The 25,336-nt window shown below is 42.4% G+C and overlaps 2 protein-coding genes across 51 annotated transcripts in view; both read left to right on the top strand.

The window, feature by feature from the left end:
- SORBS2 (sorbin and SH3 domain containing 2) overlaps window positions 1-9,591 on the top strand; it is a 291,973-nt gene extending 282,382 nt beyond the window's left edge. For 49 of the 50 annotated variants that reach the window (XM_065597974.1, XM_065597968.1, XM_065597957.1 and 46 more), the window contains 3 exons: window positions 4,270-4,319; window positions 6,658-6,764; window positions 7,619-9,591. In XM_065597974.1, coding sequence (XP_065454046.1) covers window positions 4,270-4,319; window positions 6,658-6,764; window positions 7,619-7,680 — 219 coding nt within the window. In that variant the 3' untranslated portion in view covers window positions 7,681-9,591. The remainder of the gene's footprint in view (window positions 1-4,269; window positions 4,320-6,657; window positions 6,765-7,618) is intronic. The other variant, XM_042841983.2, reaches the window with a different exon arrangement.
- A 12,177-nt stretch (window positions 9,592-21,768) lies between these two features.
- LOC135983702 (myb/SANT-like DNA-binding domain-containing protein 2) lies at window positions 21,769-25,136 on the top strand. The gene is made up of 2 exons (XM_065596792.1): window positions 21,769-23,643; window positions 24,523-25,136. The coding sequence occupies exons 1-2, from the start codon at window positions 23,106-23,108 to the stop codon at window positions 24,732-24,734; spliced, it is 750 nt and encodes a 249-aa protein (XP_065452864.1). The 5' UTR covers window positions 21,769-23,105; the 3' UTR covers window positions 24,735-25,136.
- The last annotated feature ends 200 nt before the right edge of the window (window positions 25,137-25,336 follow it).

The following is a 25,336-nucleotide window of genomic DNA, read 5'->3' as shown; positions in this document are numbered from 1 at the left end:
GGAATTGGAATCCGTGGAATCCGTGATCCCAATCACTCTATTGCCTGAGGGTATGTCTGCACTGCAATTAAAAACCTGCAGTTGGCCCATGCCAGCTGACTCGGGTTTGCAGGGCTCAGGCTGTTGGGCTGTTTGATTGCAGTGTAGACTTCTAGACTGGGACTAGAGCCAAAGCTCTGGGACCCTCCCACCTTGCAGGGCCCTAGAGCCCAGGCTCCACCATGAGCCCAGAAGTCTACACTGCAATGAAACAGCGGCCCCTTAGCCGAAGCCCTGCAAGCCCGAGTCAGCTGACACAAGCCAGCCACAGGTTCTTAACTGCAGTATAGACATACCCTGATTTGCCAGCGTGGCTGGGTCGTGAGTTAGGGCGCCCAGGGCTGCTTTAATGCGCCCCAACTCTCAAGTGTAGCCAAGCCCTGAGTGTCTGGGTTTCCTGGGTTGTCATCCCAGCTCTGCTCCTGACCTGACATAGACTAGTCTCTGCCTAGCCTTTCTGTGTGTTTCTGCATCTAAACAATGGACATCAAAGTCCCTATTTACCTTGCAAGGGCATTGTGATGCTTTATTAATTGTTTCTACAGTTCTGTGACTATGTAAAGTATTATGTATTTGCTAAGTACTATTATTTCTAATTAAGTTTGGAATCTAAAATTATCTCTTGCCTTGAGTACAAATGCATTTTACACTCTGTCATGTCAACATTATCTAACAGACAAATGTTGGAATTACATGTGGAAAGACAACAGTAGTATTATACAGTGCTTGACTCATTTCGTCTTCTTTTGGCATATGTTCAAGGTATTGAGTCATTTATAATATTGTTTTTAAGGATGTTACCCTTAATTGTTTGCAAAAAAAAAACCCAAAACAAATCAACAACAACCCATCAATAGGAGTTTAAAAGAGAAGTACATGGAGCCTGCCACTGGTATTCAAATCACATTCAAAGGTTTGCAGAAGGGCAGATAGAGCATAGGCCAGGAGCACGTATTGAATCCAATCCCAATACCTGTTTCCATTTCTGCTTGATCAGTCAGATTTTGATGAGTGTTTACCACAGTCAGATAATATGTTTTGTTTTATCGTTTGAATTTCTCACCATTAGATGACATAAAAACAAAGATACTTTAAGAATGTTTTATGCACATCACATAAATAAACATAATTTATATCAGGAAGGATAGACAGACATGTATGGCCAGATTTTTCAAAGATATTTAGGCAAATAAATATGCAGCTAAGTGCCTAGTGGGATTTTCAAAAGTCCTAAGTGCCTAACTCCTATGGGAGATAGACTTTTGCAAATCCACTAGATGCTGCTGTGTCTTTAGGCAACTAAATACCTTTGAAAATCTGGCCCATAAACTCTATAAACATGAAATCGAGAATGTTTATAATGTTCTCTGCAATAAATTGTGTGCACTAATTTGAAAATAACCTTGCGTGCAACATTAACATTATGTGTAATTTTAGCTACATGAAAAACTGTGATGATTATAATGTGCAATTAGTAACTCTTAATCAAAATGTGGCTTAATTTGTTAGCTTCAGTATAAATCTGTGTGTGTTCCACTCTGATATGTAGTGTTGCTAGCTGTCCATTTGTTTTTGATGTTATGATTTTTGCACTGGGAGTGCTGCAAAATACTCAGGCAGTCATATGCCTAGCAACAAAGGAGAAAGTTATCTAGAATCACATGACAACTAGGGCCAAATTGGGCTGCAAAGAGAGTTTTGTCCAGTCTTCTTCAACTATAAGGATGGCAGACAAGGAGTGGGGGCTTTGAAATGGGTCAAAGTGTTTGTAGAGGGAAGAATTTGTATTTATCCACCCATGGTACAGAGGGCTCCTCAAGAAAAGGAAAAAACCCACCACCTTTAAATAACTATTTTGTTTGAAATCTTGTATATTCGTGTGGTGGATCAGTTTCTATTATAGATGCAATTGTCAAATCACAGGACTGTTCCAGTCTGAAAACTGTCTAAGGGGACTCTTTCAAGAGTGATAGACCATTATTTTACCTAACCTAAAAGCTTGCTTTAAAATTACCTAGTGATGCATGTGTTTTGTTTTGTTTTGTTTTGTTTTGTTTTTAAATCAGATGGAAAAATTAGACATAGCTGTGAGGAAACTCTGTGAGAGGAGAACACTGAAGTAGTTTTGTTCTTATCTTTTTTTTAAAGGTGTGTGGCTGGCTGTCTCTGAACCCTTTAGTTTGATTTGCTTAGCTCTGGCAGCACTATTAATAATGAATTAAGATTGAGCAGTTGTCAGTGTATAAAGCAGTGGTCACCAAGTGATCAATGGCAATCGACTGGTCGATCCTGGAAACTCTCCCAGTCAATCACAATCTCCAGCTGCTAAAAGTACAATGGTGCAGCAGGGCTGCCACTAAGGCAGACTCCCTGACTGTCCTGGTCCCGTGCAGCAGGGCTGCCACTAAGGCAGACTCCCTGACTGTCCTGGCCCCATGCTGCTCCCGGAAGAAGCCAGGATGCCCCCTGCAGCCCTGGGGGAGGGAGGGGCAGAGGTCACCGTGCACTGCCCCTGCCTGCAAGCACTGCTCCTGCAGCTCCTATTGGCCAGAAATGAGGAACTGTGGCCAATGGGAACGGGGGGCACGTTGCCCCGTTCCAAGAGTTGGCCGTGGTGTAGGAGGTTGCCGAGGTTCTATGCCCATTCTATAATTAGAAATAGTCCCATATGGAAACTGACAGCAGTGAACTCATGTTATGTAGTTTGCCCACTCTGCTAGGGAGGATACCACCTCCCCTACAGAGTCATCAGGAAGGCACTGTCTCCCATGGCTTTATTCCTTAGTGCCCCAGATGCTTATGTAGCTGTTGAGAGGTAGCAATCCTATCAGAATAAACATTTAAAAATTACCAATTTTTTGAGGCACACTGAAATCTGGACAAGATGTCACTCTCTTATTTGGCAATCACCTGTTATTAGAGACTATCCCACAGTATCCTTAAAACTACAGTGTACCATTCTAGTCCATCTTTATTAGAAGACCATCTTTAACAAGCACAAATTTGTGTTGGCCCCTTGAGTAGTCACTTCAGGTAGGCAAGTCCCTAAATACGTAACCATTTATAGAAAGGAGACCACCTCTTGAATTTCATCAGTAGCAGTTGAGAAACCAGTGCAGTTCCAGAGCACAGAAGCGATGACATCATACCGTGTTTCTTCATTACTGCAAGTAAACAAGACATTGTTTTTCCCTATTTGAAGCTTTATAGTGAGCTTCAAGAGTAACCTAGAATAAAGTGAACTGAAATAGTCAAACCTAGAGAAGACAAAATATGGACAAATATGATAAGGTCCATGACATCAAAAAAAAGTCCACAAACTCTTAATTAAATCATTCATAGGAGAACATACGGTGTGAGTTATCTTTGGTACCTAGGTATCAAAGACCAGTTAAGGTTTCCAAAGTACTTCCAGACTGCAAATCTCTTTGGTGAGTGGAGGGCAGGCTCCACTAATAGACAGCATAATCACAATCCTAATTATTGCTTTCCTTTTTCAACCAGCATGTCCTCCATCTTTTCTGGATTGAGGCTAATGTGGAGATAGATATAAACAAATGGCTTTCTATTTGTTCATAACATGGTATGCTTTTTTTTAGGAAGTTAAGGTTTTTCACTTCCAATATTAAAAGCATCTGTTACATATTGGGGTGGTGCTAATTTAAAAAGGAAGGTAACTCTTAAAAGGTCATTGCACTGGAAATATCTACCAACTTTTCTCTTCTAAAATAAAAATGTTACATGTTGACATAATTAGTTTGATTCTTTTAAAAGTGTGTGTGTGTGTGTCCTATATGTAGGAATATTGTTTGTCTAAATAAATCATAATGAATGGATGCTCATACTTCACTGTTAAGAATGATTTTTGGTTCCTGTTTTGTCTGAGACCAAACTTCAGGCAAAGATTGTATAACAACAGCCATTATTTGCATTTGAGTTTCATGGTATCTCCATTCCTGCACTGTTAGTGATATTTGAAAAAGTAATCAGGCTCAACTCTGACCTTTTCCTTCAGCATGAAAAGATTTAGACTGGATAAATTAAAAGCTGTTCTTTTTTTAATTTTCACTATTTCCTTCAAAATAATCTAGTCTTTAAACCTGTAAATGTTCTAGTGCTTGCTCTTTTCTTTATCTTTTAAAAAAAATATGTATCATGCCAGTATCCAAATTATACTTAAATTAGAAACAATTTTAAATCTTTATTACATTTCAAATCATTTCATTACAGCCACAGCGCCCTGTGTTTGCTCATGAAAACATACACAGTGGGGGGGAACCGTAAGTATATTTCTTATCTACTTAATCAGAGATATAACACTGGCACTTAAAGAAGGGGACAATAGCCAGCATATCTTCCAAGGAATCAGTAAACTAGCTAGTAGAATCGTGGGATAACACAGTTATCAAATAATGTTGGAAGACATCCAGGAAATCCCTGATGGCAAAACTGAATTATGAAGGTACATTATCTCACAAATGAAGATAAATGTACTATAGCATAGTTACACACAAAAACGACTACATTTCTCCATGTTTTACAGTTAAGATGGAAATTAATTTAAAAACCAGTTCATGGTCATTTTGTGATTCCATCATTTTCAGACTTCTTGAGCAGAATGCCAGTTATAAAGATTTAATAATAATTCAACTTGTCTGCTACACTGGCCCTGAATTATCTCCTGTAAATTATTGTTTGTCAAGGGATCCTTCAGGATTAGAAAAGTGAGCAAAGTGAATGAAAGATTAGAAAAGTGAGTAGGAGGTGAATGAAGTTGATATCAAGAATGCAACATCACATCTTACAGGGGAACTTGGCATGAGGAAGTGATAAAACTAGATAAAGAGCAAATTTTCAAAAGCATCTAAGTGACTTAAGCTCTTAAATTCAGTTTTCAGAAGTGACTTGGGCACTCTGGTCCTGATCCAAAGCCAATTGGAGTCAATAGGAGTTATTCTGTTGACTTCAAAAAGAGCTTTGGATCAGGCCCAGGTAGCCTAAGTCTCACTGATTTGCAATGAAATGAGACTTAAGCCCTGAAGTGCTAAAGGGCCACATTTTTACAAGCCTAAAAATGCGCAGCTAGAGAGTTTTTATAAGTGCCAGGGCACCTAACTCCCATTTAAATCTGTTCAGGCAGATCATTATTCCGTTAATTGGCTATTTCCAGCACTGATTTATAGACCCCACCACCAGAAGAATTAATCACCCAGTTTGGAATTCCTTGAAGCCAATGAGAATTTTGTTTGGATGATATGAGTGCCTAAACCTTTCTCTAACCTAAGAGCCAGATTATAACTCAGCATAAGGGAAAATAAAAACCTACACCCATACTGCTGTGTAGCATCCCTGCGTTTCTACTGTACACCAAAGGGGTAAGCTGTATGCTCAGCCCTGCATAGATGGACAGGAATGGGAAAAGAAGCATAGTGGAATGTGGGGGGATCTTGACTACACCCCCACAGTATGCCAATTGGCGCAGTAAGAGTTGTTGTAAGCTGCTACTGGGGTGGACCAATAGGAGACTGTTCCCCTTCCTGGAGAAAGAAGAGTATAGAGAAGAAAGAAAGGAATTCCATCCCTGGGATGCTCCTCAGCTGCTGCAATTACATGTGACTCCTTATACAGGACTGTTGTATAAGCACCATCTAGCCATAACAACAACTTAATACACTATTATTTCACCTTTAACACAGGACTGAAAGAAAATGAGTTCAGTGGTCTCATTTCTCTTGCCATTTATCCATCATACACATCATCACATAACTGAAAGGCCAGGATTGAGATAGTAGAGAGTACTGTAAGGTAGAAATGAAGTAGAATGAAAAACCTGTTTGTGAAAGCTAGCACAGTTTGTCCTACATACTGCCTGATTCAAGCTATCACAGTCATGACAACTAAATTCACTCATAAATGTAAAACAATCAATTAACCAGGTGAAATGTCTAATGTTCCACCCATTCCTAGTATGTGCTTTTCTGCCAGGAATATACAGTACTTTTCATTTTTTCCCTTCCTTTTCTCTACCACTTTCTCCATTTCCATCTATTTTTATTTTATCTGTGCAGCTAACTTACAGTGAGGGTCAAGTACATGGCTAGCCAGACCCAGAATCCAGGAGGTGCAAAGGGGACATGCACCACAGGAGGAAGTGGGAGAAGTTAGTTTATCTCCTAAGATATTGGGACCAGCATCTTACTTTCCTCTTCCTCCCCCAACACATCATTTTACTCTTTTCCCCTCCCCTTTAGGCCATGGCTACCCCACCACTAGCTTTCTCAAAAGCCTCTCCCCTTCTCAGAATAGAGTTGAGAGGAGTTATGCGTTAGCATCTTCAGTTAGATTGCATAGCTGTATGAATCCCACTGTAAACAATTTAGTAATCTCACAGGAGTTGTCTTTTACATAAACTATGCTATGTATTCCATTCTGGACCTAGTCCCATAAGTACTTATGCAGGCAAAAGTTTCCTGCATTGCTGTTTTCCAATATGCAGTGTTGTAGTTTTTAGTGAAGTATGTTACCTTAAAAGTTAATTAAATATTTGACAAGCTCCTCTAGCTAAGTAAAGGTGAAAAGAACTTATTTTTTAAAAACACACTATTTGTCCTGTTTAAGGTTTCAGGCTCTATATAACTATACTCCTAGGAACGAAGATGAACTGGAGCTCAGAGAGGGAGATATCATTGATGTGATGGAAAAGTGTGATGATGGATGGTTTGTGGGTATGTTTTATTTTGGTTGGTTGTTTTTTTGTTTTTAATTTCAGAAATATTTGCTGCCCTCATAGTTTTCTTATATTTAGATAATTGTATAATTTGATGTGTTCTAAGTGGCAAATTGATTGTAATTTGGCAGTCATAATAACCCTGATTATCCTGAAGTCTTTGGGGACTGGCCTGATCCAAAGCTCTCTGAAGTCAATAGGTAGCTTCCCACTTATTTAATGAAGAGCACTATCATGCAACCTTCACTTAGATTGAGTGGAATTTACTCACATAATTATCCCATAGATTTCAATGGAACTACTCATGTAAGCAAGTATTACTGTCTGTCAGTAAGGGTTTCAGAAATGGGACCAAAGAACGTTGACTTGATCACCCCAAACATCTTACATAAACTATAAAAATACTTTAACTGTCCTGCTAATCCTAAATTATTTTGGAAATCCTACAGAACTGCTGATGACATCCACCCTTATGCCAGATTATTTCATTACAATTAATATTGTTAAATAATTCTCAAAGGTACTAGGTCAATATTTTAATATGTTAAAATTATCACAAATTATAATCTGGATACACATAATTGAAATAAAATAACAACTATGCCTCTTGTAGTTGCTTTTCCCTTCATTATATTTTAAATTGATAACAGTTTATGACTGGGAAATGTAATTCATCAAGCTATGCAATCCACAGGGTCAGTTTGGCTTTCTACAAGCATAAAAAGTCTCGCCTGTCCTTGTATTTGTAGTGCTAATGAAATTTCATAAACTGAAAACAAAACTTAAAGGCCACACATGCATAGTGATTACTTACTGTTATTGTCATCTTTCATTTATTACTTCTACTTTCAGGAACCTCAAGAAGAACCAAATTCTTTGGTACTTTCCCTGGAAACTATGTCAAGAGGCTGTGATTTTTTTCCCCTACTTATTTATGCTGCATCTCTGCAACACATCTGCATAAAGCTGCTAGAAAACATGCTACAACAGGCCTTCTGTTTTCTTGCTTTGCAGTCTCAAATAAAGGTCATCTAGTTCATCATCATCCCCATCCTCATCTGCCAAACCGTTCCAGCAGTATTACAGCAACGACTACAGTGTGTGAATAACTAAGCTTTTATGAAACAAGAGGAATCGTTTCAACATTTAAGTACTTTTTCCTGTTTAGTCCCCTCCCCCCCCCCGCCCCCCCATTAGAAACAAAGGAATAGGAAAACCTTGATGGAAGGTACACAGGTGACTCTCCATGGGAAAATCTGCATTGTTTGGGACATTTGTGGTACTAGCATTAAATGCTATGCAAAATTTTGATTCTCAGCTTCCACCTGGTACAAAGAGAAAGTTGCTGTTTACTTTTAAAAAATAAAATAAAAAGTTGTGTCCACATTCTTTTTAGCTTGGCAACCTATGTTGCTTTCACTTTGCTGTATCACAAGTTTGCCTATTCTACTGGTTTACGATATATGACAATTATAATATAGATTTTTTTTTGCCTGCACTTATATGTTGTAACATATGCACAGTGATTGTAAAATTTCAAGCAAGAGTAGTTAAAATGGGGGAACTGCAAGTGTGTTGGATGGGTGTGATTGTATTGGTTAAATCTCATTTTTTCCAAATAAGCTATAGTGCTTTCTGTTAAAACTAAAGAAGTGCAAGAGGCATGAAATCTTGAGAGTTTGTGGATAATGATGAGACAATGAGCTATGAAGATAGACAACAATAGCGAACTACTGATGTCTAACATTACATGACTATATCTAAATTTATTGTAATAATCAGCAACATGAAATTTGAGAGTTTAGTGTTTTTATTTATCAGATGAAGCTTACAAAACAACAATAAACAGTGTTAGTGCAACGTTGTATTCTAACATAGCCACCTGAAAAAATATGCACAGATGTACTGATTTTATTTCACTAGATATATATGTATACGTTAACAAAATCTGAATTCTTGTTTAGGAATATAGTACCACACAAAAACAGTCACAGCTATTAAAACAGATACATTTTAGTATTTTTTTCTGAATGAAACAAATATCTGAACATGTCATTCTTTTTCCTTATGCAAAGGTAAGCAAAATATAATATGAAATTACAAGACAGGATGATAATAACTGTGGCTTTATACAAAACAATTCAAATTTGGTTTCTTCAGCACCTTATAGATGGTAAAAGCTTCTATTGCATTTTTCTTGTGATAAAGGGTTGATCTTATCACTATGTAAGTAGTCTCTAGCATTTTGTATTTTTTTGTACAGAACCATTTTGGTGTTGATTTAAAAAAAAAACAGAGTTCTTCATTTGATCTTTGCCCTTTTCATAATACAGAACATCTTCAATGCATTTTTCTTTACTTGCCCCTCTTACCATAAGCACACCTGGATAGTGCAATTCTGTAAAATAGCATTTTATGCAAAATTTTATTAATGGTTTTACTAGCCAAATCTAAATGTACATATGACTTTATTACAGAAAAATGTCATTAAGACAAAGGTAAAGAAACATCTTTGTGCAGCATACCTTTATTACTGCAAATTTCATGGCAAAAGCTTTATATTTCAAAGGCTTTCAATTTTAATTTAGATCTGCATGCAGTTTTGCTGTGAGATTCATACCTATCTTTGATGCCATTTATGATGGAAGACAAATATCTGTTGCCTGTGATATTTAAAAAAGTACTGTTTCTACTCTGTAACTGATTTTTAAAAATACGAGTTTTTCATACCTGGTATTTCAGGTAATTGACTTTAAATTCTTATAAGCAAAGGGTCTCTGTGTTTTTTCTTGAATAGACTTCTAATAAATTCTGCTTGGAGTACACTTCAGCTTTTCTTCCTGTTATTTCTTGATTTACACCGTCACATATTTTTATCCTTAGTTTCTTTGTATTTGAACTGAAATGAACCCAGCTTTATCTGGGGACACAATCCCAGAGATTTGTCTGCCACCAAACATAGTATTTGTTGTCAATTTAAGTAATCCTACACTTTCAGCTTCAGACACATTAGATTTAAAAAAAGACAAAACCAGCATTATTTCACTCAAATAGCTTTTCCCTGATGTTAGTTATGTATAGCTCTCAGTCTTGTTCCACACTGGTACTTCAGATAATTTACATTAAGGAATTTGCCAGCTTTTAATGTCCCTTACTCGTAATAATATCTCCTTCCAGAAGGAATTTTCAGGAATGACATTTCTGTACCAATCTTCTGGGACTGTACTACCATTCCCAGAACTACCTCATAGACTCATAGACTTTAAGGTCAGAAGGGACCATTATGATCATCTGGTCTGACCCCCTGCATGCTGCAGGCCATAAAACCGTCCCTACCCCTTCCCTGGACTCTGCTGTTGAAGTCCCCAATCCTGTTTTTAGTGACTTCAATCGGCAGAGACCCTCCTGCTAGAGATCCCTGCCCCATGCTGCGGAGGAAGGCGAAAAACCTCCAGAGGCTCAGCCAATCTGCCCTGGAGGAAAATTCCTTCCCGACCCCAAATATGGCGATCAGTAAGACCCCGAGCATATAGGCAAGAGTCTCCAGCCCGACCCCTGTTAGCCATTATACTATTTACCTACCATTGCTTGGCTTTCCTTGACTACTATGTTTTACCATTAAACCATTCCCTCCATAAACTTATCTAACTTAATCTTAAAACCAGACAGGTCCGTCGCCCCCACCGTTTCCCTCGGTAGGCCGTTCCAATATTTCACCCCTCTGACGGTCAGAAACCTTCGTCTAATTTCAAGTCTGAACTTCCCCACGGCCAGTTTATATCCATTCGTTCTTGTATCCACGTTAGTACTAAGCTGGAATAATTCTTCTCCCTCCCTTGTATTAATCCCTTTAATATATTTAAAGATAGCAATCATATCCCCCCTCAGCCTTCGCTTTGTCAGACTAAACAACCCAAGCTCCTCTAGTCTCCTTTCGTACGACAGGTTTTCCATTCCTCTGATCATCCTAGTGGCCCTTCTCTGCACCCGTTCCAGTTTGAGTTCATCTTTTTTAAACATGGGAGACCAGAACTGCACACAGTACTCCAAACGAGGTCTCACCAGAGCCTTGTACAACGGAAGCAGGACCTCCTTATCCCTACTAGATATACCTCGCCTAATGCATCCCAAGACAGCATTGGCTTTTTTCACCGCCACGTCACATTGTCGACTCATAGTCATCCTGCGGTCTACAAGAACCCCTAGGTCCTTCTCCTCTTCCGTTACTTCTAACCAATGCGTCCCCATCTTGTAACTAAAATTGTTATTAGTCATCCCCAAATGCATCACCTTACACTTTTCACTATTAAATTTCATCCTATTTCTGATACTCCAATTCACAAGCTCATTCAAGTCTCCCTGCAGGATATCCCTATCCTCCTCCGAATTTACAACGCCTCCCACCTTCGTATCATCCGCAAACTTTATCAGCCCACTCCTGCAATCGGTTCCGAGGTCAGTTATAAATAGATTAAATAAAATGGGTCCCAAAACCGAACCTTGAGGCACTCCACTAGTAACCTCCCTCCAACCTGACAGTTCACCCTTTAATACAACCCGCTGCATTCTCCCCATTAACCAATTCCTTATCCACTTCTGGATTTTCATATCGATCCCCATGTTTTTCAGTTTAACTAATAATTCCTCATGGGGTACAGTATCAAACGCTTTACTGAAATCCAGGTATATTAGGTCCACCGCATTTCCCTTATCTAATAAATCCGTTACTTTCTCAAAGAAGGAGATCAGATTCGTTTGGCACGATCTGCCCTTCGTAAAACCATGTTGTAATTTATCGCAATTGCCACTACCCTCCAGGTCCTCAACTAGTTTCTCTTTCAGAATTTTCTCTAACACCTTGCACACTACAGATGTTAAACTAACAGGCCTGTACCTCTGAGGAGCATGCTGGTGTAAGGGTGTCACGGCTGTATCCCCACTTTGAACTTTAGGGTACAAATGTAGGGGCCTGCATGAAAACTTCTAAGCTTAACTACCAGCTTAGCTCTGGTCCGCTGCCACCATCCCAAGAATTCCCATCCCTGGGAAGCCTTGAGAAACCTTCACCAATTCCCTGGTGAATACAGATCCAAACCCCTTGGATCTTAAAACAAGGAGAAATTAACCATTCCCCCTCCTTCCTCCCACCAACTCCTGGTGAATACAGATCCAACCCCCTTGGATCTAAACCAAGGAAAAATCAATCAGGTTCTTAAAAAGAAGGCTTTTAAGTAAAGAAAAAGGTAAAAATCATCTCTGTAAAATCAGTATGGAAATTAACCTTACAGGGTAATCAAACTTAAAGAGCTCAGAGGACTCCCCTCTAGTCTTAGGTTCAAAGTACAGCAAACAAAGATAAACACTCTAGTAAAAGGTACATTTACAAGTTGAGAAAACAAAGGAAAACTAACACGCCTTGCCTGGCTATTTACTTACAAGTTTGAAATAGGAGAGACTTGTTTAGAAAGATGTGGAGAACCTGGATTGATGTCTGGTCCCTCTCCGTCCCGAGAGCGAACGCACACCCAAAACAAAGAGCACAAACAAAAGCCTTCCTCCCCCCCCCAAGATTTGAAAGTATCTTGTCCCCTTATTGGTCCTTTAGGTCAGATGCCAGCCAGGTTACCTGAGCTTCTTAACCCTTTACAGGGAAAAGGATTTTGGAGTCTCTGGCCAGGAGGGATTTTATAGTACTGTACACAGGACAGCTGTTACCCTTCCCTTTATAGTTATGACAAAGGGGATACAAAAACAACAGTCTAAACCTTTAACATTGGCCAAAATTCCTACATTTAATTCCTTTTACTAACTTAGATAAGCCAACACCATGCCAATCCTGTAAAATGAAAAAACACCACAGTAATTTTACTTAAAGATGACATAATTATATATAAAGTTGGTTTCACTCCAACTGCAAAGACTAAACTCTCCCACCTAACGCATTATGGCTTTATCTACACTATAGCAGAGGTTCTCAACCTTTTTCTTTTTAAGCCTCCCCCCCCAACATCCTATAAAAACTCCACAGCCCACTTGTGCCACAATAACAGGTTTTCTGCATATAAAAGCCAGGGCCCATGCGGTGTGGCTTTGGCGTTCTGCCCTGGGCCCCAGCGAGTCTAAAGCTGGCCCTGGTTGAGAACTACTGCACTGTAGCACCTATGTTGACCCAGCTATGCCAGCATAGTCACCTAGCATAGACACAGTGTATGTCAACAGAAGCACTCTTCTGTTGTGGGAATAAGTTTTAAGTGTAGACCAACTCAACGCCTACAGTAGGAACACTTTTACCAGTATGGGAATACCAATAGATTCTACACTACCAGCAAAGTACTCCTAGTGTATACACATATCACAGCTATACTGACAAAGCTGGGCTTTGTACCAGTACAGTAAAACCACCCCTTACCAGCAAAACAAACTATTCGGGTAAAAAGCACAGTTTGCCAGTATAACTGCATCCATCCTACAGACTTCTGCAGGCATAACAATGTCAGTCAGGAATCACACTACTGACCAGCATTGCTATACCCCCAGAAATTTGTAGTGGAGACCTCGCCTGACTGCTTCCACTGGGAACAGCAATCACCTTGAACTGAAGAGGTATGAATTGCTCCTACCTCAACACCATGTAAGTAGTACTATTGACACACCTAGCTTTTTGCTCCTGCTGTCCCCCAACATACACCTCACTCTTTGTTTTGGAGACGCACACACTTTGTAAAATGAGAAGTTTTCTGAAGAACACCAGGCTTTGTTGTAGGTCATTAATTCTCTTAGGCCTGGTCTACACTTACAAGTTTTGCTTGCATACTGATATAGCTATGGTCACACCCCTAACTACTATAGCTATTGCAGCAAAGGCTGTTGTATAAATCCAGTTATACTGGCAAAAAAGTCCTATTGCTGGTATCACTTTTTTTCCTTTTGGGAACTGGTATAAACTATACCAGCAAACAAATTATTTTTCCAGTAAAAGCTGTGCCTCCACTAGGAGGGTTTGCCAATGTAACTATAACTCTTTCTAGTGTAGACAAGGCCTTTGCTATTCATTAATCTCTATAAAATGCCCAGAACCTCAACTGGTATTGTTTAAGGGTGAGATTTTCAAAAATGCCTAAGAAATACAAATATCCTAAGTCATCTTCTAGGTTACGTCTACACTGCAATAAAAGACTCAACGTGGCTGGCCTGGGTCAGTTGACCTGGACTCTCAGGGCTTGGGCTGCAGGGCTATAAATTTACAGTATAAGATACTCAGGCTGGAGCCCAGGCTCTGAGACCCACATAGCCTGGGCTCCAGCCCAAGTCAGCTGGCCTGGGCCAGCCACAGTTGTGCTGTGGGTCTTATCACTGTGCAGACATACCCATAGGCAGTTTTGAAAATCCCACCCTAAATCAACAAATGCAGTAGGATGGCTACATTTTTGTGTATGTCCTCTGGCCCACTACTCTAAATTCAAATGACACAGCAGGGGATAATATCAGTCCACAAAGTATCCTCTGCATTCACTGATTCCTAAATTTCAGGTGTAAAATAGCTATCACGCTAAGCATATCAGAGAAACTTCCTCCTTGGATCACCTTGAGGTAGGATCATCTGATTGTAGATTAGATGCATCCTGTTCATCTGAAGGCAATCATAATCCTGATAATCATCCATTGTGAAGGCCCTATAACCTGTGACACAGGAGACGTGAATTAGGCAGCAGGGTGCCCTACAGCCTATAGTCCTCATTGCCCCCTCTGTGATACAGCATGGTACCAATACTACAGTAACTCTTGTGCTGTTTATTTTACACTGTGCCCTAATTTTCAATATGCTGCAGATTTTAATATTGAAAATGCATGTAGAAGCTGTCAGAGGAAAGCTGCAAATTTTAGCAGCCAGGCAAGGGACATCTGTGTCTTCTGACACTTAAGAACATAAGAACGGCCACACTGGGTCAGACCAAAGGTACATCTAGCCCAGTATTCTATCTTCCAACAGTGGCCAATGCCAGGTGCCCCAGAGGGAATGAGCAGAACAGGTAATCATCAATCCATTCCCTGTTGCCCATTCCCAGCTTCTGGGAATAGGCGTGGCAACCTAAAATAATCTTCTGTCCACAGAGCAGCTATGGCCTGAACATCATACTTCAACCCTGAGATAAAGAAGCCAGTTTGAGAGGTGGACAGCTAATCCAGGGAGGACATATAATCTCTCTGCCAATATTGCCAATTATGTGTTCTGACAACCTCTTTGGAATAGTTTCCAAAACTTCTTCCAAGAAAAGACTCCATAGAAATGATAAACTCGCATCTTGCAGACCCTTTCAGCCTTCCAGGCCTTATTCTGATTGTCCTTGTTGCAACTTGCTGGACAACATATCACTTTGCTTTGAGGGTGAAATTAACCCCTTTGCAGAACATCTACCGAAGGAATATGAATCAGTTTGTGCTTAAGTGGAACTTAAGCATGCTGACTCTCTATGCAAGGGTAAATTTCACACTTCGAGTCCAAAATAAAACCCTCCATCCTCTGTTTTCAGATATATAACCACAAAGTACCCAATAGGTCTCAGCATATGGTGAAACTATATATAATAGTTATATGAGTTTGTTGTGATCATCTGTGTGGAAAGCACAGGCTATGTAAAAACAAAAGGATGTGGGTTGAAATTTCAAGTAATGGTATATTTTGACCTCAGCCACAGGGACAGCATATGAACATGTGCTCAACAGTTTATTAAGAGACTGTTGCCAACAACTGAAGCAAGGCATGTTGTCATGCCATTTTGTAATGTTTGGTATTTATTACTTGCCTTTAAATGCCCATGTTCAAAATGCGATAGGAACATAAGGTGCTTCCTGTACATTTGAAAAAGCACTGCACTTACCTAATGTGAAACAGATGAGAACTATCAACTAACTATTAGGTAAGTAGCTGTAATAGGACCTTAGATCACCGCTAAAAATATTCCCTAACAGCAGTTACAGATACGAAGGGTGAAATCCTGGCTCCGTTGAAGTCAAATGTCAAACTCCCATTGACTTTTACCCATAGAATTGAATTTGTATTCAAGTTTCTATGTTAGCCTGAAAAAACTGAAACACAAAATAGAAGTAGCTAAACAATGCACATCTGTTCATTATAGGGATTCCTTGTTTAATTGCTCCTACTGCATACTACAGTATCAGTTCCTGGAGTCAACTGATATCTGTTTAAATATTATAAATAAAAGCCACGTTATCATAACTAACCCCTTAAGTAATTATAGAATATCAATAGGTCAAAACCTCGGTGTAGGAAATAGTTTTTACAAATCTGAAAAAGTGTTTTAGATAAGAAATAAATATAAATTAGATCAAGAGCTGAATCCACCAAGAAAGGTCATTTTACGGAGGCTGACACTCCAATACTAAGATCTAGAAATAAGAGCTGAACAGTAGCAGAGCAGAAAGCCTCACCAGCATGCCAGCAGGCAGCAGCCAACTTGTAAATGGATATTTAGAAGGCGTAGATTTCTTATAAAGCACTACAGCAATCTTAAACAGGTTAGCTGTTGGGATGCAAAGACAGTGGTTGGGTTTGTTTGGTGTTGGCCAAAAACGTACTTTTCTACATCCTGGTTATAAATACCCTGGAACAATTAGTATTACTGTGGTTCAGTCTTCTGAATCACATCTACTAGCCAGTCAATATCTTTCTCCATAAAGCCACTGAGAATAGAGTGAAAGTCCATTCAAGGGGAAAGTTGTTCTCTCAGTTTAGGCAATGAGTGTCTCTAAAGATGTCTTATTATACATGTCAAATGCTGTTCAATCCAAAGAAAGTGTTCTGCACTGGCATATACATAAGCTATATGTCATCCCCAAAACTCCAAAAGAACACTATACACATTCGTGCAGCACCTTTCCAGGTCTAGTGAGCACTAAAGGAAATCATGAAATCAATGAAGAGCATGAACATCATCAAGCTGTAATTGTTGGTCTAATCCTGGTTGTTGCTTGCATTCAAGCCCAAATCTTTAGCAGCTCTGCACACTCCATATGTGAAGCAATTTACAGAACTGTGCCTTCTCCTTCTGGCATTATATAGAACACCTACACCTCTAAGATTAAAGTGTAATTTGCATGTGGTAGCAAATATGAATCAGATAATATCAAAAACCAGAAGAATGTACAGATCTCACCAGAAAGTAGTCATTGGTTATATTAAATGAATGGACTTTATGCACAGAAGAACTGTAGTGGGGGGCTCATTAAGAACAGCCATTACACAGATAGGTTATATCTAATTAGGATTTTGATACATGAAGGTTTCCCCTTGAACAGACTGGCATTACAGCACAAATAGTACTGCAGAAAAAACTGTTGACTGACAACCAGGAATGTGGTGTTAGGTTTATCTTCACTACAGACACTCTGAGGAACAATAGGACTATTTGTTCCAGGATATCTATAGCCAGACCTCAACCATGTGTGTCTCCTGCTGTCAGTGAAAATAACTTGAGAACTTTGAGTGCACAATTTTCCAGGAGACAGGCAAGTTCCTCACACCCACAAAAACAAACACACACAGAGGTAATCCTACTCTGTCTTCCCTCCAGCAAAGATGATGTAACACACATTATTTTAACAAATGCCTGAAGAACAATTTAATGAAAATACATATCAAATTTCTGCTTCCACTAATGATGAATTACCAGTTGTATATAATTGCAATGAGTACCTGGCAATGATAAGACAGAGATGAAGTTTACTGTTTTAAGTAATAGTTTTCCTTTATAAGGAAGGTTCATGCACTCACTTGGGAGCATTTTAAATCTTCAGCGAATGCAACAGTATCAACTGGGGTACTATAAATGTCCAACATGATAGGGTTAGTCAAGAATTTTGTTAGTTTTCTGTCAAAAAATAGTTCTATGTTTTTTACAAAATGATTTTTTTTTTGTGAAAGATATTTGCTTTCTGTGGAAAATTTTAATTTCTGTCAAAAAACCAAATGCCTGAAAACTGATAATGCATTGCAGCAGAATACCCAGTCTGGCCAGGAAGTGGAACCCACCCCTAGAAAAGAATGAGTCATGAGGCACCCAAACAACAACTCCTGTGAGACCCTGTGGTGGCATTTTTAAATCAATTTTTTTTGGTTTTTCAGGTTTTGAATGAAATTTTGGGGGTTTAGATCTTTCATTGAAAAGTCAATATTTTCTGTGGGGGCAAAAAAATCATTTTCCTACCAGCTCTACAGCATGAATGTAATAGATTACCCACAGAATATGCAAGCGTGGATGGAATGATTAATGCTTGTATGCCCCCCGGATATCAAATTATCAGGAATTATTCTAACATGTCAATGGCCTGTAGGTGGTTTATGCAAACTATCTGGATTCAAATAAAGCTATTGCACAATACAGATGAAGCTACTACACAATACAGCCTACTGAGAACTATTGCAAAGAAACTACTCCTTTGAGAACTTTCTTTACTGTGTTTTATCTTGTATTGTGTTTGAAACCCAATTTTTAACATCTGGTCTGCTGGCATTGATACTATTTTTATATTTTAGAAACAACATTTGTTATGAAAAGGAACACACAAATTAAAAATTATGTTTTGTGGAAACATATAAAAAAAGGAACATAAGGGAAAAAGGCAAGCTAGGTTACATTTTTGGCTTACTATCATTAATGATGTCCTATAATACCAGCAGACATTGTATATCTAGTATTTCACCTTTATGAGTATATGACAGACTGTGTAAACATAGATTGTGTAAGATATAACCATAGGGTTGCCAACTTTCTAATGAAACAAAACCGAAACTCTAGCTCTGCCCCTTTCCTGAGGCCCCAGCCCCCTACCCTGGCCCTTCCACAAGGTCCTGTCCCCCGCTCACTACATTACCCCTCCCTGATGGCTCGCTGTCCCCCGCCTCTTTCACTGGGCTGGGGCAGGGGATTGGGGTGAGGGCTCTGGCTAGTGGGTGAGGACAAGGGATTCAGAGTGCATGGAGGGCTGCAGGTTGAGACAGGGGGTTGGGATGCAGGAGGGGCTGAGGGCTCTGGGTGGGACCAGGTATGGGGTGTGAGAAGGGGTTCTGGGCTGGGGCAGGGGGTTAGGGTGCAGGGGGAGTGAGGGCTCTGGGCTGGAAGTGCAGGAGGGGGCTCCAGGTTTGGGGGGGGCTCCGGGCTGGGGGTTGAGTGTAGGGAGGTGTGAGGGCTCTGGCCTGGGGGGGGGCAGACTTGGGGTTTGGGCCAAGGATGAGGGCTTTGGGGTGCAGGAGGGGGCTCCAGGTTGGGGGGGTCTCAGGCTGGGGCAGGAGCACGGGCTTACCTCGGGCGGCTCCCAGTTGGTGGCGCAGCAGGGCTAGGGTAGGCTGCCTGCCTGCCCGCCCTGACACCACGTTGCGCGCGCTCCGGAAGCAGCCAGCAGGTCCGACGCTAGTAAGCGGGGGGGGGAGGAGGCAGGAGACTCCGCGTTGCTCTTGCCCGTCGCTGGCACTGCCCCTCCAGCTGCCACTGGCCAGGAACTGGCCAATGGGAGTGTGGAGCCGGTGCTCGGGGCTGGGGCAGCGCGTGGAGCCCCATGGGCCCCCAAACCTAGGAGCTGGACCTGCTGGCCACTTCTGGAGCGCACCGCAGTGCCAGCCAAGATAGGTAGGGACTAGCCTGCCTTAGCGCCGCAGCACCGCTGAGTGGACCTTTAACGGCCCCGTCAGTGGTGCTGACTGGAGCCACCAGGGTCCCTTTTTGACCAGGTGTTCCAGTCGAAAACTGGACACCTGGTCACCATATATAACAAAATAGTTTCTTGAGACAAACACTGATCTTAGTTGAGGTCTCTAGGTGATATTGAAATGCATCTAATAAATAATAATTAGTGGATTTTTGGTGGTATTCCAATACGAAAAGATTAACAAAATATCACTGAATACAGTAACAGAGAAAGTAACCTGAAAACAACCGAAGAAGCAACATTATACATGCTGAAAAACTAAAGTGACAAAATCTTGCATTTTGGCAAGCTTTAGGTAACAGGGAACGTTTGGAGGCCTCTGGGTATTTAAATAACCACCGGTGATAGGTCAGGTAGTTGAAATCACTTCTTAGCGCTAGGTTCAGATCAATCTATGCAGATCTGCACACAGGAGCATGGAACTACTCTCTTTCACATGGAAGGGGACAAGAGAACCCCCACAGAGGCTAGAACTGCACGTTTTGAAGGTGGGGTACATAAAAGAGATAGAGGGAAAGAGTTGCTGCACTTCACAGCACTGGACTCTGTTCTGTACCCAAATAAAACAAGTGAAGGAATACAATTCAGAGATATAGTACTCTCCAATAGGCCCCCACTGTGACTGCAAGTGGGTCAAAGTGACAGCAGCATGGGTCTACCAGGAACCTCACTGCCAGGTGTCTTGGAGGCCACCAAGTAACTGCTGTGTCTGTGGGATGGCTCTGAGCTTCACATAGTAGAAGAATCCCTTTCCCTGGGGTCTTATTTAGTCACAGATTGGGGAGGGAATGTAGCATCAAAAATCCACCACCCCCACCACAGTGTTTTTCTTTCCCTTTAGCCCACTGTCATGGGTCAACCATGAGAAAGGGCAGGGAACAATCTAGGCCAGTATACTCACATGTGAAATATATGGGGCAAAAGAAAATAAAAGCATGAGCAAGTAAGCAAGATATCAGGCACTTCTGGAAACCCCACCTAAGTGATTTAAAAACACAAGTCTCATTGAAAGTCAAATGAAACTTGTGCCCCTAAATCATTAGGTACGTTTTAAAATCCCATCCATTAACCATTCTTTAACAATGTTCCTAGTCATTTTAAATCCTATTTTGACCCCTTTAAAAATGACCCAACATCAGTGCAGAAACAAACACTAAAATAGAGAGATCAAGTCAATATAAAAATATATCAAATCATGTGTTTAATCAGGGTGACTCCACGTTAGACTAGTGCTAAATGAACAACTAGAGAACAGCATGACAGATACGAAATGAGAAACAATGGAGGCTACTGAACATGTTGTTCTAGCTAGATCACCACAGAAATATTTAACACAAGTATATCTGTAGCTGTGATTCACTGAGAAAACCAGAGTGTTTAATGACCCTGAGTCAGGTTTCCTTCAGTGTGGAGTAGTGGTCTAGGGTTAGCACACTGGATTGAAATACGAAACATGTACCAATATTACCTGGCTCAAGACCTGCTAAAGGTTTTTTCTTACACTGACACTGATTCATCTGTTATAGATAGGTATTTTTACTTGAAACATTGGAGATATGTGAACAAATGAGCATCAGTAACTCTAACTCAGGACACAAATTCTTATTTAGCAACAAAGAGTCCTGTGGCACCTTATAGACTAACAGATGTATTGGAGCATAAGCTTTTGTGGGTGAATACCCACTTCACCAGACACATGTAATGGAAATTTCCAGAGGCAGGTATAAATATTCAGGCAAGAATCAGTCTAGAGATAATGAGGTTAGTTCAATCAGGGAAGATGAGGCCCTCTTCTAGCAGTTGAGGTGTGAACACCAAGGGAGGAGAAACTGCTTTTGTTGTTGGCTAGCCATACACAGTCTTTGTTTAATCCTGAGCTGATGGTGTCAAATTTGCAAATGAACTGAAGTTCAGCAGTTTCTCTTTGAAGTCTGGTCCTAAAGTTTTTTTGCTGTAGGATGGCTACCTTTAAATCTGCTATTGTGTGTCCAGGGAGGTTGAAGTGTTCTCCTACAGGTTTATATATTGCCATTACTAATATCTGACTTGTGTCCATTTATCCTTTTACGTAGGGACTGTCCGGTTTGGCCGATGTACATAGCAGAGGGGCATTGCTGGCACATGATGGCATATATATATATATATATATATATATATATATATATATATATATATATATATATATATATATATATATATATCAAGGGTCAGCAACCTACGGCACGCGTGCCAAACATGCACACGAGCCAATTTTGAGTGGCACGCTGCCTGCCCGATGAGAGGAGGAGGAGGAGGAGGAGGGGCGGAGGGGCCGGAAAGCACCACGCTGGGAGAAGAAGCGGGGGAGGAGGGAAGCTTGGCTGCCGCAGGACCAAGCTTCTGTCTCCTGCCCCGGCAGGGGAGAGCAGTGGGGGGGGGTCCCTCCTCCGCCGCTTCTTCCCACAGCTTGGTGCGTTGCGGCCCCTCCTCCCCCTCCCCTTCCTCTCCCTGCCGGCGATGGCCCTTGCGAGGGGGAGGGGGAGCAGAGCAGAGCTGTGCGGCAGCGTGCTTGCTGCTCCGTAGAGGAGGCAGAGAGAGGTAGGGACGGAGCCTGGGGAAAGGGGGTGGAACAGGGCATATCCCTCCCAGCCCCCTACTATGAGCCGCTCAGGGCAGGAGGCTGGGAGCACCCCCACGAGCCGAGCACCCCAGCCTTCTGCCCTACACCCCCCCACCACACACCAGCCTTGTGCCCTTACCTTGAGTCGCCCCCGACACCCAGCCTTCTGCCCTGCACCTCCACACACACACCAGCCCTCCGCCCTGAACCCCCCCCCACACCCAGCCTTCTGCCCTGCACCTCCACACCCCCCCAGACTTCTGCTCTGCACCTCCACACACCCCCAGCCCTCTGCCCTGACCTCAAGTCCCCCCAACACCCAGCCTTCTGCCCTGCACCCCCCCCACACACCCCAACCCTCTGCCCTTACCCCTGAACCCCACACACATCCAGCCTTCTGCCCTGCACCTCCACCCCCGCCAGCCTTCTGCCCTGACCCCTGAATCCCCCCACACTCCCGGTCTTCTGCCCTGAACACCCCCCACTGCCCTCTGCCTTGACCTCTGAAACCCCCACACACACCCAGCCTTCTGCCCTGCACCCTCTGTCCTGACCCCTGAACACCCCCGCCAGGTCTGGGGTCCCGGCTGCTGGCCCCTTGCCAGCCGGCGTCCCGGCCACAGGCCCTGCTCAGCCCGCTACAGGCCTAGGTGAACAGAACCCCAGGCTGGAAGCGGGCTGAGCAGGCTGACGGCACAAGATCAGCATTTTAATTTAATTTTAAATGAAGCTTCTTAAACATTTTGAAAACCTTGTTTACTTTACATACAACAATAGTTTAGTTATATAATATAGACATACAGAGAGACACCTTCTAAAAAACGTTAACATGTATTACCGGCCTCCGGGAGCTATCCCACAGTGCTTCATTGTGACCGCTCTGGACAGCACTCTCAACTCAGATGCACTGACCAGGTAGACAGGAAAAGACCCGCGAACGTTTGAATTTCATTTCCTGTTTGCCCAGCGTGGAGAGCACAGGTGACCACGCAGAGCTCATCAGCACAGGTAACCGTGATGGAGTCCCAGGATCTCAAAAGAGCTCCAGCATGGACCGAACGGGAGGTACGGGATCTGCTCACCATATGGGGAGATGAATCAGTGCTAGCTGAACTCCGTAGCAGTAAAAGAAATGGCAAAGTATTAGAAAAGGTCTCCAAGGCCATGAAGGACCGGGGCCATAACAGGGACACACAGCAGTGCCGCGTGAAAATTAAGGAGCTACGGCAAGCCTACCACAAAGCCAGAGAAGCAAATGGAAGGTCCGGGGCAGAGCCGCAAACTTGCCGCTTCTACACGGAGCTGCATGCCATTCTAGGGGGTGCAGCCACCACTACCCCAACCGTGTGCTATGACTCCGTCAATGGAGAAACACACAGGGAAGACGGTTCGGGGAACGAGGAAGATGAGGATGGAGGTACTGTAGGTAGCTCACAGCAGCAAGGAAGCGGAGAAACCGGTTTCCCCAACAGCCAGGATATGTTTGTCACCCTGGACCTGGAACCAGTAACCCCCGAACACACCCAAGACCCTCAGGGCACACAGGAGACCTCTGGTGAGTGTACCTTTGTAAATATTACACCTGGTTTAAAAGCAAGCGTGTTTAATGATTAATGATTAATTTGGCCTGGCAATCGCGGCCAGTACATCTACTGGAAAAGTCTGTTAACGTGTATGGGGATGGAGCGGAAATCCTCCAGGGACATCTCCAGAAAGCTCTCCTTCATGTACTCCCAAAGCCTTTGCAAAAGGTTTCTGGGGAGGGCTGCCTTATCCCATCCGCCATGGTAGGACACTTTACCACGCCAGGCCAGTAGCACGTAGTCTGGAATCATTGCATAACAAAGCATGGCAGCGTATGGTCCCGGTGTTTGCTGGCATGCAGACAATATCCATTCCTTATCTCTCTTTGTTATCCTCAGGAGAGTGATATCATTCACAGTCACCTGGTTGAAATGGGGTGATTTTATTAAGGGGACACTCAGAGTTGCCTGTTCCTGCTCTTCTGAACAGAAATGTTCCCCGCTGTTAACCACGCGGTGGGGGGAGGGGTGAAGTGATCATCCCAGAGAATCGGGTGTGTGTGTGTGGGGGGTGGTTTACTTGGGTTTGTGCCGCATGTTAACCCGGAAACCGCAGCCCCTCCTTTTACATTGAAAACCCATTTTAAATGGCCAACCCAATTCATCCTTGATATGGGAAATGAGCTGCTGTTTGAAACCTTTCCCGCATGTTAATAAGGTTAAAAAAGCCAAAAGACTGTGGCTTACCATGGCTGCCTGCAAGCCGAAATATGTTGCCTGGAGCACTGCGTGAGTGATCTCTCATACCAAACCGCCAGGCAGAGGAAAAATGCGACCTTGTAATGAAAGAGCGTACCCATTGTTCTCTAAAATGTGTCTTTTTTAACCACCTCTCCCTTCTCCTCCACCAGCTGCAAATGTTTCTCCTTCGCAGAGGCTAGTGAACATTAGAAAGAGAAAACGGAGGACGCGGGACGATATGTTCACGGAGCTCCAGATGTCCTCCCACGCTGATAGAGCACAGCAGAATGCGTGGAGGCAGTCAATGTCAGACATGAGAAAAGCACAATATGAACGAGAGGAGAGGTGGCGTGCTGAATGGCGGGATGAAAAGAGCAAGTAGCGGGCTGAAGATGATAGGTGGCGTCAGCTTGCAGACAGACAGCAAGAGTCAATGCTCCGTCTGCTGGAGCATCAAACTGATATGCTCCAGCGTATGGTTGAGCTGCAGGAAAGGCAGCAGGAGCAGAGACCGCCGCTACAGCCCCTGTTTAACCAACAGCCCTCCTCCCCAAGTTCCATAGCCTCCTCACCCAGATGCCCAAGAACACGGTGGGGGGGGCCTCCGGCCACCCAGTCACTCCACCCCAGATGATCGCCCAAGCATCAGAAGGCTGGCCTTCAATAAGAGTTAAAGTTTTAAAATGCAGTGTGTCCTTTTCCATCCCTCCTCCCCCACCCATCCCAGGCTACCTTGGCAATTATCCCCCTACTTCTGTGAGGAATTAATAAAGAATGCATGAATGTGAAATAACAATGACTTTATTGCCTCTGCAAGCGGTGCTCGAATTGGGGAGGGGAGGGTGAGGTGGGGTGGTTGGTTTACAGGGAAGTAGAGTGAACCAGGTCAGGGGGGGGGGGGTTTGGAGGGTTCATCAAGGAGAAACAAACAGAAGTTTCACACAGTAGCCTGGCCAGTCACAAAACTCGTTTTCAAAGCTTCTC

The sequence above is a fragment of the Chrysemys picta genome, chromosome 5 (genome assembly GCF_011386835.1).
Source record: "Chrysemys picta bellii isolate R12L10 chromosome 5, ASM1138683v2, whole genome shotgun sequence".
NCBI classification, from domain to species: domain Eukaryota; kingdom Metazoa; phylum Chordata; order Testudines; family Emydidae; genus Chrysemys; species Chrysemys picta.
The sequence above is the reverse complement of the archived record's forward strand: the minus strand, read 5'-3'. Positions and strand labels throughout refer to the sequence as shown.

What these genes read in the sequence shown, in the direction of transcription:
- LOC135983702 (XM_065596792.1), top strand. Translation starts at nt 23,106, where the DNA reads ATGGAGTCCCAGGATCTCAAAAGAGCTCCAGCATGGACCGAACGGGAG. An exon ending in GGGCACACAGGAGACCTCTG is followed by an intron (nt 23,644 to 24,522) that starts GTGAGTGTACCT and finishes CTCCTCCACCAG; the next exon opens with CTGCAAATGTTTCTCCTTCG.